The 12,994-nt window shown below is 41.4% G+C and overlaps 1 protein-coding gene across 1 annotated transcript; it reads right to left on the bottom strand.

Moving 5' to 3' along the window:
* Positions 1–1,715: 1,715 nt before the first annotated feature.
* On the bottom strand, positions 1,716–10,209 carry LOC124021021 (potassium voltage-gated channel subfamily A member 3-like). Its single transcript, XM_046336335.1, has 2 exons — positions 7,573–10,209; positions 1,716–1,802 (listed from the first exon to the last, which is right to left on the bottom strand). The coding sequence occupies exon 1, from the start codon at positions 10,118–10,120 to the stop codon at positions 8,528–8,530; it is 1,593 nt and encodes a 530-aa protein (XP_046192291.1). The 5' UTR covers positions 10,121–10,209; the 3' UTR covers positions 1,716–1,802; positions 7,573–8,527.
* Between the last annotated feature and the right edge of the window lie 2,785 nt (positions 10,210–12,994).

The following is a 12,994-nucleotide window of genomic DNA, read 5'->3' as shown; positions in this document are numbered from 1 at the left end:
AGAAGCGAAGAGTGGACCATGTTTGGAGAAAGAAGTCAGAGAGAACAACGCCACTCAAGCACTTCTGATCAAGCCACCTGGAACAACCTGCAGCTGTGACGTTATTTGGCCACTGCTTTCTGAAGATTCATCTGGTGACTTTCCCCATGCCGATATTGTCGCTGTTGGTGAAGAAGATAAAATGTTGGAAAGAGGGGATGAGAGTGTAGAATGGGAAGAGAGAGGAGGAGGGAAGGGGGGAGAAAAAGAGGAGGGATGCGGTGGAGGCTGCTGAGGGGAGGACGGCTCATAATAATGGCTGGTACAGAGCGGGTGGAATGGCATCAGAAACATGGAAACCATGTGTTTGGATGTATTTGATACCATTCCACAAGTTCCGCTCCAGCCTTTACCACAAGGTCGTCCTCCCCGATTAAGGTGCCAGTGGAGGAATGCAATAATATGTGTGTGTGTGTGTGTGTGTGTGTGTGTGTGTGTGTGTGTGTGTGTGTGTGTGTGTGTGTGTGTGTGTGTGTGTGTGTGTGTGTGTGTGTGTGTGTGTGTGTGTGTGTGTGTGTGTGTGTGTGTGTGTGTGTGTGTGTGTGTGTGTGTGTTTGCGCGCGTGGGAGTGTGTTAAATACATTTTCTCAAAGAGGTGAACAATCCCAATTTGTGACCCTGAAATTATTTTCACTTAAGCGACAACATGCAAACGCTGTCTGATTTGCAGACACATTTATGTGCTTACATTTGGTCCTGGGACAACGACAACACACCATGAATACATGGTGATGCTACAAAACATGACCTCAGTCCTCTACTCCACTGGGGGTAGCTACATTATTCATCTCATATGTATACGTATATACTGTACTCTATATCATCTACTGCATCCTTATGTAATACATGTATCACTAGCCACTTTAACTATGCCACTTTGTTTACATACTCATCTCATATGTTTATACTGTACTCGATACCATCTACTGTATCTTGCCTATGCTGCTCTGTACCATCACTCATTCATATATCTTTATGTACATATTCTTTATCCCCTTACACTGTGTATAAGACAGTAGTTTTGGAATTGTTAGTTAGATTACTTGTTGGTTATTACTGCATTGTCGGAACTAGAAGCGCAAGCATTTCGCTACACTCGCATTAACATCTGCTAACCATGTGTATGTGACAAATAAAATTAGATTTGATTTGATTTATAGACCAAACACAGGCCTGCTGAAGACTAGGGAGATACATAACGGCAACATACACAGTGTGTCCTCTTGTACGGGTCTCTCTGGGATCTTATTCCAGGACTAAGACACTAGGGAAGAGACAGAGTTCAGCACATGCTCCTTTCCCCCAGGCAGTCCATTGGAGGGGAGGTGAGGTCTCAGATGAAGGCACTGTGTCCGTGGCACCTTGCCTCTGGCGTCTCTCTCCGGGCCAGTACAGTACCGTGTGCATGTGTGGAAGGTTTGTGTTGGTGGAGGGTTGTGCTGGTGGATCTTGAATCCCATAGTGATGTGTCAGGGCAATCCTCCTGTTGTAGGCCTTTGGAGGTAAGAGATTGAGACACTGACGTTAAAGTCTATTATGGGCCAGTCAAAATACTTTGGGCGAAACTCAGGCAGTTTAAATGACTGGTACAGTATGTCCAAGACGATAAGCTCTCTCATTCGCTAACGTCATAATCCACCACATTACATAAGGAAGAAAAATATAGAGATAAATTACCTACAGAGTAGAGGTGTTTTACTGGCGCATTGTCGGCTGGATGATTGTTGTTGGCAGGTTGAGATGGGGCGATGAAAATTTCCATCCTGTGAAAAAGGGGAAATGACACGTGAATTTAGGATTCTGTTGAGTCATACATCCTTACATATACTGCCGTTATCAGTTTATTCATCTTTGATTGAATTGTGCATGTTTGATATGGGAGTAAAAGGGTCTAGACTATCATAATGTGGAACATAACAATGAATGATCCTCTCTGTCCTACATAAGTTCTCTCACTTGAGGGCAGTACTGAGCGTTGTTTTGTTAATGGCCCTTTCAAGTAGTGGTGGGTAAATTTATAAGGACATAAAAAGAGATCTGTGAAGCTAATTCTGCTCGAGCTCATTTTAACAACCAATTAATTAGGCTACTACAATTTTCTCACTTTCAAATGGTTTCTCAACTAGGGTGATGTCTTTTTTTACAGAGATAGTCAGGCCCTATTATGTCCATTTAGATTTAAACTAAATCTAAATTGTGCGTAACTGATTAAATCTAGGTGAATTGGGTCTGATCAGCCTTGATGGAAGGGCACGGTGCACCATGGCTGGTGATGGCTATGATTCATCGGAACAGCTGCTCTTACTGCGGGATGGAGAGGGAGACTGCAGAGCAGAACATGGACAATACCCCGCGGGAGTACGGTGCAAATGACCAGCCCTACAGCCCCCAGACGGTGAGAGTGAAAAAGAAAATGAATATGTTGTTTACGTTATTTTGTTGACATTATATTGTGCATGTACTGTCCTTCTCACATTTTGACTTTCAAAAGACGTGACCTAATTATCAGGATTAATTATGATTCAGTATAATTAGGTTACTCATCTTCATTGTTGTTATAAGTGATTAGTTAACAGAGATTGACAATAATAATAATTCATGTATTTCTTTATTTGTTCATGTGTTATTGCATTCGTCATTTTCTCATTTTTATGTATTTGCCATGGCACATTTGTTTCTATGTATGCTGGTGTTTGTGCGTGGGCTGTCTATGTCCACTGCCGCCTCCTTTTTTTGGCCTTTAAGCCTACATGGCCTTTCTGTTTGTTGTGAGAGGAACAGTAGACAGTGGATTCAGGACATAATATTGTATATCATTAAAATCACTACAAACCAGTGAAATATCCCTTTATGAATATTAAAGATACTTTTTAATTGTTTGAAAATAAAATATAGAATGGGGATGCAAATACTGACCAAAACCAGGTATGAATTGTGTTTTGGCATATTTCTGCTAATATTTTGCAAAGATTATCTATTTTGAAAACCTGGCTAAATTGGATGTGTAATCTGTATAATCATAAGCATTTTGGAATTATCATTATTGAAAGAGTTGTGGAAATGTCAGACATTTACATTTGAGTCATTTATCAGAAACTCTTATCCAGAGCGACTTGCTCAAAGGCACATCGATAGATTTTCCCCCTAGTTGGCTCTGGAATTTGAACCAGCGACATTTCTGTTATTGGCCCAATGCTCTTAACAGCTAGGCAACGTGCTGCCCATCCAATTAAATCCAATGGAGCCTGTTGGCGGCCATCTTGGAAAATGTGTACCCTGTGGATAGATCAGCAATAGCTAGGCATCATTGTTCAGACTTTTCCTAGCTTTGTGTTAAGTTTGGTGTGCCCGTTATGAAGACATTTTGGGGTACCTCTTTGCTGGACGTAATGCATTCCTATGGGATTTCATATAGGGTGCAATGTACGGGGCAGGTTTCGCATCACATTTCTTGATAACACAATTTATAGAATCATATTGTATATCATTTTCATCAATAGACATCAGTAAATGCTGCTAAAACATATTCTAAGTGTTTTAATGTAATACATTTGAAATGGCTACAAAACTCAACAATTCAGACAGCTATTTCTGGCATTTTTTCTTCCACTATTCTGGTCATATTTGGCTAAATACATAAAACTGACATACTTGGGCCATCATGTTGTCTTATCCTCATTGTAAACACACATTTTAAGCCATTATTGTGCATATTACACCAATTATGTATTCAGTTATCACCATGAAAAATCAATGCAGTCCCTCCCCATTGAAATGAATGGTGGCCATCTTGAAAATAGGCTGCTGGGACTGAAATCTATAATGACAACAACAACAAAAATCCCAATGGGTCTCCTTGTTCTGTGTGAAATGTGATGTAGTTATCATCTAGGGTGCCATGTGATAATAGAGCACATCTAAATACTGACCTTCCTGTCTCGATGTACCCAAAAATGCTTACATGTATGACCTTTGATCCCCCAAGGTGGGCCCATAGAGATGTCATTACCATTTCAATTGTTTCATACCTTAATTGGTGTTGTATTATGAAGTTAATAATACTGTCTATCAATTACATTAGTCTGAAAAGATTGTTCCATGATAATACAAAATGACATTTCATTCCCCCCAGCCTGTTGGCCCAACTAACCGCATAACGTATAATGCAGTGCTAACCACATTTAGCTACCGCCGATACGTGGGTATCAGATCAAAATAGAACCTACAGACATTGACCTTAATGAAATGCATCATTAGACTTTGCCACCCCTAAGTGGAATACAAATGAAATGTGTCTCTCCGGCCCATGGATTACTAGTAATGAGAAGGAATGGCAATGAACAACTCAGGACTGCAAGATTTCAGATAATAAAATATGGCTATAACATAGTAATATTATGAACAGGCAGTTGAAGTAGACCTATAATGATATTATTGCTGCTCTTTGGGTTTATGTTGATCCTCTTTTTGCATGCAATAACACAACCAAAAACATGTTTTTTAATTGAATGCATAATTGATTGTGTCTCATCAATTTGTTGTCTCGGATTTAGGCCACACAAAAACTTTGAAACCATTCTATAAGGTCGATTGTTATGTAAATGCTTGTTTCATTTTTTAAATATATTTTTTTAATCCGTTATTTTACCAGGTAAATTGACTGAGAACACGTTCTCATTTGCAGCAATGACCTGGGGAATAGTTACAGGGGAGAGGAGGGGGATGAATGAGCCAATTGTAAACTGGGGATTATTAGGTGACCGTGATGGTTTGAGGGCCAGATTGGGAATTTAGCCAGGACACCGGTCTATGGGTCAACCTATTTATCACATTAAGGCTCAAGGAGGACTCTTTGCTCTCTCCTTCAAGGCGGGCTGGTAATCCATCTGTGGAATCGCAACGCAGAGGTGGCACCAGAGGTCCCAGAGTGGGGTGGTGAAGAAAAAAAAAATTGTTTCTGGGGGCCATCGTTTTTCCTGTTCTAGTAACTTAACAAGGTAAAACTCTGCACCTTATATGGTATGACGTATATAGGCTATATTTAGGCTATGATGGGACCAGAGCTTTTCTAATCAGGTCACAAAAAACTCCTGGAAATACACCTGGCCTTGGGGAGGAGGAAAACTCTGTCAAACTACAGAAACCCTGTACTTGTTCATATTCATTATATTTTAAAGAAGGACTAGGGGAGGGAGGGGGGGTTCCTATACACAGACACAGAGACAGCAACATGATTGGACAATAAGACTGACAGGGCCGCGCTTACTTCATGCAGGTTTTCTACGACGGGTTGATCAAAACAAGCATTGTTAGTTACCACTAAGCCATACTAAAAAAAATCAGTTTAGCACTGGTAAGCCTATGATGCAAAAATGTTGTTTTCTGTTCCATCAGACTAATCCCTGTGCATCCAGTGTCCCATCAGCTCACCCAGACAGTTGATTAACTTGATCTCCACTTTTAAAAAGCATCTAGATATTATTTCACCTTGCTTCTAGCCTAACACTTGGTTGGCAACAACAGCGGTTTATACAAGCATTGCCTCGCTGTCTCTCGAAATGTGCAACATTGCTTCCAATATTGAAATCCGATCTCCACTGTCCAAAAGAGAGTTAATGTTTCAGGACAAGACAGACAACTTTTCTCAACCAGTTGAAGTAATGAATCGGCATAATTGATCTGTCAATGTATTCACACATTTTTTAAATAGAAAAATAGGTCAAACCAAATAAAATGCAGCTATTCTAACTTGGCTAGTTAGCAAGTATGTGTGTCCCGTGTTGGGCTGTGTGGCTTAGATGGTAGAGCATGGTGCTTGCAACACCAGGGTTGTGGGTTTGATTCCCACGGAGAAGTATACAAATGTCTGTAACTCACTACTGTAAGTCTGGATAAGAGCGTCTGCTAAATGCCTAAAATCTACATGATAATAGTGTTGCACGGAACATTTAGAATGACTGGGTCGCGTCCATAGATATAGAACAAAAAGACTGGGTCATGTCTCTGGCAACCTAACCGATAGAATAAATGGCCAGCTGGCTTGGCTAGCAATCATAGATGTATTTCTGATGAATGGAAGCATCAACTTTTGGTAGCTGAATAATAGACAACTTTCTAAGTAGAATTTGCACTCATTCAGTTCTGTATGGTCCTGCCTGACAAAAATACAGTTTGTGTTTTTAACCTCTTTTGCAAGTAAAATAACCATCCATTTCATAAATGGGAGACATACTGTAAGGTATGTGAAAAAAGTGTGGTTGTGTTTTGTTCTACCTCGGATAGGTAGGGGTATCTCAAAAACTAAAGCCCTTTTTGAGGATTGGCCAAATAAACTAAAATGTATTTATAAAACTTGTTGAACATCAGCAGATGTCACAAAGTGTTTATTCAGAAACCCAGCCTAAAAGAAAACCAAACAGCAAGCAATGTTAATGTAGAGGCACGGTGGCGAGGAAAAACTCCCATAGTAGGCATCGGCTGTTGTTAGTAGCCTACAGTTGATCAGACTCAAAAATAGTCTTGTTTCATTGCAAAACTGCAGGATCACTCCGATGTGAAGGACAGAGAAAATGTACACGAGTTGACAAATTATGAGGCAAATCAGTTAAAAACAACAACACTTGGACCCTTTAACACTTTTCGTCGATATATCTTATCAAACTAAATCAAAAGAGCTGTGGCGCAAAGTCACCTCGCCACACGTTTTCCGGCGGTCATGTCGCAAAGTGATAACATTAAAGGGGGACTGCACTTCCTGATTTGGCTTCGTTTTAGATTTGGTTCATTTAGAAATGCTAGCGACCGTGACTGAATTTAAACAGGTTCGGGGTGTGGTTTGATGTGAGTGTCTTGTATGTGTTCGCAGGTGGGAAGAGTTAAACAAATTATTTAGGCAATTAGCTTCAGCAGGCTGGTGTGCAACTGTGGCAAAATTGGTTTGACTTTGGGTAACCTATCTCTGGGGATAGTTAGGGACCGTCAATATTTAACACAATGTAAAAGGGACAATATTTTCATGTTGCCCATATTTTAGTTGTCTCATTCAATGCTTTCAATATATGTATCTGAATTTCTACAATTTCATTGGTTTGAGGTTTTTAAGTCATTGAAATTTGGAGGTATTGACATTTAAAACTATTTTCCCATGCACATTGTGTAATTTACCATTTGTGCCTAAATACCCCCATAGGCCCCATAGGGATATCAAATGTCCAACCAAATTGACCATGGGCATTATGATTATGTGCACTCCAATTGATGATTACTAGCGAGATGATTTTTGCGAGTTGTGGGCATGTGGGTAAGATTAAAATGAACCCAGCCCATGGAAAGCTGTTAGGGTACCCTTCATTCTGTGACCTCGGCCTACCATTTTTTCCTATAATTCAAAAACTCAATTTTGGATGAGATTGACTTTATGACCAAAATCATCAGATTTACACTTTGCGGTCAATTTTGAAAACGGAATAAATGTTACTGACTCATATAGATGACACATGGGCCATTTTTCAATTTAGAGGCAGTCGCTCTTACCCAGGAATCTGTAGTCGTCATGGCGACTGCATCACAACGCGGGCTCAGTCTCATCCAGGGGGCGTGACTGCTGTTCTTCATTCTTCTATTCACTCGCACTTTGCATTGTGTCCATGTCTTCATCAATGTGCTCACACTATCCTCCATGATGGAAACAGTCTTGAAGTCATGTTTTGTAGGAAAATAAATTCCAAATAGTGCTGATGACAGCCTTTGGATCGAATTTGAATAAGATACATCGATTACCAAGGATTAGTACCACTATCAATTGTAGACTATACAATATATTTTAGCCTATGTACTGCGTAATGATACATTTAGATTTTATGCAGGTATTTCATCAAAGGCATTCCACAGTCTTGATCCCTTCCATATCTTTAACAAAAATTGGCATAGGCTATAAACTGTAATGCTAAAAGTAACATTGTAAACATATAACGAATACGTAGCCTAAATTCCCTTTTGTATCAGATCAGAACAATAAGAGCCTAAACAATACTCAGTCTGCTCTCATAGTGCAGTATGTTATGTCCATGATATTTCCAATACGCATAGGTTGCCCATTCAGTCCGGCCATAGCCTATGTTATCGTCCGATGAAAATGACATCATACAGACATTGTAGATTATATTGCTATTCATGACAAGAACACTGAACACTGATAACTGAACTTACCCCCTCAAAAAAAAAACACAACGACAACTCTGTTATTATTCGGGGGGTAAATATGCAACACTTACAACCTATCGAACTACCGAACATCAACACTTATTTTTGACTGAAGGACGAATCGAACGATCACAGTACGGTTGAACCTGTCTGGTACCCTATAGCGGTGCACACTCCACCTGACAGATACATTATGCACCGACACGTCACGATTAGCCATCATAGAAAAAATAGTCGTCGCAACTGTATTCTATCTATCGTCATACTCCATATGAAGTGAAAGCGTTTACACATCCGTAAATATCTTTTTGATGTTCACGCAGTTTTGGTTATTCTCATTTGTGAAGTTGGGCTGTTTATACCCACTGTTGATACCCTCCTCTATATATTCCGACTTGCCCAGAGATGAGGTGCTACGAGTCCTTTTCAGCTCATCTGTGTCTGAGGGTAAGTGCTCGCAGCTGCTGACATGCAAGTACTGTGCGTGCTCTTCTCCATCAGTCTCCCTATGGTAAAAGTAATTGAAGTTCGAGACAATAACTGGCACAGGGAGAGCAATAGTTAACACTCCGGCAATAGCACACAATGACCCAACAATTTTGCCACCAATGGTCACAGGGTGCATGTCTCCATATCCGACAGTAGTCATGGTGACCACAGCCCACCAAAACGCATCTGGGATGCTTGTAAAACTGGATGACGGGTCATCGGCCTCAGCAAAGTAAACAGCACTTGAGAAAAGGATGACTCCAATAAAAAGGAAAAATATCAACAGTCCAAGTTCCCTCATGCTGGCCTTTAGTGTCTGCCCTAAAATCTGGAGCCCCTTGGAGTGCCTGGAGAGCTTGAAGATGCGAAAGACTCTCACGAGCCTTATCACTCTGAGAATGGCCAGGGACATGGCTTGCTGACCGTTACCCTGCTTCTCAGCCAGTTCTGTCCCCAAAGTGATAAAGTAGGGAAATATGGCGACAATGTCGATTATGTTCATGATGTTTTTTGAGAACGTGGATTTGCTGGGGCACGCGAAGAATCTGACCAGCAACTCAAAAGAGAACCATATTATGCAAAGTGTCTCTATCACAAAGAAAGGGTCGGTGAATGGATTTGCGTGGTAGGAGGCCGTCCCGTTGACGGTAAGTGCCACAGTGACAGGGTCTCTGTCATCCCGAAACTCAGGCAAGGTCTCCAAACAGAATATAACAATTGAGATTAAAATGACAAGCACGGAGACTATGGCTATTCCCCTAGCTGGCCCAGAGCTTTCAGGGTACTCAAACAAAAGCCAAACCTGCTTTTGGAATTCATTATCTGGTAAAATACGTTCCTCTTCTTTTATGAATCCTTCATCCTCCCGGAATTTTTCCATAGCCTCTTCCCCGAGTTGATAGAAATTGATCTCCTCAGAGAAGATGTCAATGGGCACGTTAACAGGTCTCCTGATGCGCCCTCCCGACTGGTAATAATAGAGGATGGCATCAAAGCTGGGTCGGTTTCTGTCGAAAAAATACTCGTTCCTCAGTGGGTCAAAGTAACGCATCCTCTTTCTCCGGTCCCCGAGCAACGTTTTGGGAAACTGATTGAAAGTTTTTAGTGGAGTTTCGAATCGCAAACCTGAAATGTTGATAACCACCCTCTCGCAGCCGAGCTCTTGCTCATATCGATCCACGGACAGGTGTCTCGAAAGCGCCATTGACTCCTCCAACATGTTTTCAACTGAAATTACGCCCATCTCCGTCTTTGAGTAACCGTGGTTCTTAACGCTGTCGGATGAAGTTGAAGTGGTCATCCACACAGGTGGTATGGAGGGGTCAGACTGAAACGCGCCTCCTCTAGCCAAACCCCCAAAGACCCTTTGAGAACCAGAGCCGACGCTCATGCGACGCGTCTCCCATCCCCTCTCCTCGTCGTCTCCGCTCGTTGCCACAGTGAAGTGTTTCCGCCCCACCAAGCACACACTGAGGGTTTATAAACACATATTCATTCCCGCCCATGTCGCACATATGTCTGACACACTCCCACCGTTCACCAAATCCGACCACGACTTGACATAATCATAGACAAGCAGGCGCGGCGCCATCTCACTTTGTTTCCACACCTCGTGTGGAAGCGATAACAGCAAGTTCCCAAAATGTATCGGGTTCCAATGGTTACCTCATTTTATATTTTCCCTGGTTGAAAACATTCTTCAAAACCCCTATCATCTCCTTATCATACATGTACATTTATATTGTCTAATATGATGACAATTTCAATTAAATGACAAAACCGTCTGTCGCAAGGGGTTAAAAGTAATTTCTATGTTAGACTGACTTTTTTTTATTTTTAGGTTTGCTTACTGTTCAGCGCCAACAACCATAGCTCTCCATGGTGCTGAAATAAGCGCTCCATTCATATGACTGATTAGTTGGCAAAACAAATAGGCTATTATTAACGTTACACATGGCCACAAAACATGGCTCGATTATTCATGACCAATCATCATATCAATCTCTTGCACTTGTTGACGTACTCATAACACATAGGAATTATAACCCAATCGCTGCTATTTTATGTCTACAATTCATCATGAGTAATCATTATTCACTTTTTATGTACATGTGTCAGTAAAACACCATATATACAAAAGTATATTGCATCCCTTCATATTAGTGGATTCGGCTATTTCAGCCACACCCGCTGCTGACGAGTCTATAAAATCGAGCACACCGCCATGCAATCTCCAAAGACAAACATTGGCATTAGACTTACCTTACAGAAGAGCTCAGTGACTTTCAACGGGGCCCTGTCATAGGATGCCACTTTTTCAACAAGTCAGTTCTTCAAATTTCTGCTCTGATAGAGCTGCCCTGGTCAACTGTAAGTGCTGTTATTGTGAAATAGAAACATCTAGGAGCAACAACGGCTCAGCGGTGAAGTGGTAGGCAACAGAAGTTCACAGAATGGGACTGCCGAGTGCTGAAGCGCTTAGTGCGTACAAATAGTCTGTCCTCAGTTGCAACACTCATTTTCGAGGTCACCATGCGCAAAGCAAAGCATCGGCTGGAGAGGTGTAAAGTTCTCCACCATTGGATACTGGAGCAGTGGAAACGTGTTCTCTGGAGTATGAATCACACTTCATCATCTGGCAGTCAGATGGACAAATCTGGGTTTGGCAGATGCTACCTGTCCAAATGCATAGTTCCAACTGTAAAGTTTGGTGGAGGAGGAGTGATGTTCTGGGGCTGTTTTTCATGGTTCAGGCTAGGCCCCTTAGATCCAGTGAAGGGAAATCTCAATGCTTCAGCATACAATAACATTGTAGACGACTCTGTGCTTCCAACTTTGTGGCAACAGTTTGGGGAAGGCCCTTTCCTGTTTCAGCATGGCAATGCCTCTGTGCACAAAGAGAAGTCCATACAGAAATGGTTTGTCAAGATCGGTGTGGAAGAACTTGACTGGCCTGCACAGAGCCCTGACCTCATCCCCATCAAACACCTATGAGAGGAATTGGATTGCCAACTGCAAGCCAGGTTTAATCACCCAATATCAGTGTCCAACCTCATTAATGCTGTCGTGGCTGAATGGAAGCAATGTCCCCCAGCAATGTTCCAACATCTAGTAGAAAGCCTTCCCAGAAGAGTGGAGGCTGTTATATCAGCAAAGGGAGGACAAACTCCATATTAATGCCAAAGATTTTTTGACGAGCAGGTGTCCACATACATTTGGTCATGTAGTGTACTATGAAGCCTATTGTCCAGACTGCTGGTATGCAGTAGTAATGAATCAATTGCTAAGATCTGGAGACCGTGGCAACAGTAGATCCATTACCACTGTTCACATTTTATCAGATCACAGCACGCAGACCTCACGCCTTAAAATAGGCCATAAAGTCACTTTTCATCACTATATCACAAGTACAGTGCTGTCAGTATTCAATATTCCGAACAGCCTCAAACAAGTGTCTGAACTGAGCTATCAACCTCTGTAGCAGCAGGGGATTGATGAGGAAAATGCAACATCAATGTTCAATCTCAATGGACTACTTATTAATGATGACAAGGGCTCATCATAGGGAGGGGTTTATGGTCAGCTGCAACACGTTCATCTGTCCAGACAAACAGATCCTCCACGAAATAAGGTATGACCAAGTTCACTCAAACCAGCAATTCAGGAAAAAAAAACTCAGTGCGAAAAAATCTGATTGCTCCTGCACCAGTTCTGCACAGCAACATTTCAAGAGCTATAACTGATTCGAAAATGTTATTATTTATATTGAAAAACAAAGCAAAAATCTAAATTTTCATGAAAGGTTGCATTCTCATAGTGATTGTTTTGAGCGTGCTTTTAAGGCTTTTGGAGTTGGCTGCATTTGAAAAGCTTCTATGGCGCAGCATTTTCCAATAGTAGGGTCAAAACCTCTGGATTTTCTAGTTGTAGAAATATGTTTTTGTCTATTTTGTCTAAATTCAAAAGACATTTGGTGGGTCACAGCCCACAGAAGGTTAATGAAACGCTGCATTAAATGCTTTTTGCATATACAATGAGTGTACAAAACAGTAGGAACACCTTCCTAATAATGAATTGCACCCCCTTTTGCCCTCAATTTGTCAGGCATAGACTCTACAATATGTTGAAAGCATTCCACAGGAATGCTGGCACATGTTGACTCCAATGCTTCCCACAGTTGTGTCAAGTTGGCTGGATGTCCTTTGGGTGGTAGACCACCACTTGATACACAAGGAAAACGGTTGAGCGTGAAAAATCCAGCAAT

This window comes from Oncorhynchus gorbuscha, linkage group LG03 (genome assembly GCF_021184085.1).
Source record: "Oncorhynchus gorbuscha isolate QuinsamMale2020 ecotype Even-year linkage group LG03, OgorEven_v1.0, whole genome shotgun sequence".
NCBI classification, from domain to species: domain Eukaryota; kingdom Metazoa; phylum Chordata; class Actinopteri; order Salmoniformes; family Salmonidae; genus Oncorhynchus; species Oncorhynchus gorbuscha.
Note: the sequence above shows the minus strand (reverse complement) of the source record. Positions and strands in the feature narration are given on the sequence as shown.

Excerpts from the sequence above, each read along its gene's own strand:
- LOC124021021 (XM_046336335.1), bottom strand. The coding sequence starts at position 10,120 with ATGAGCGTCGGCTCTGGTTCTCAAAGGGTCTTTGGGGGTTTGGCTAGA.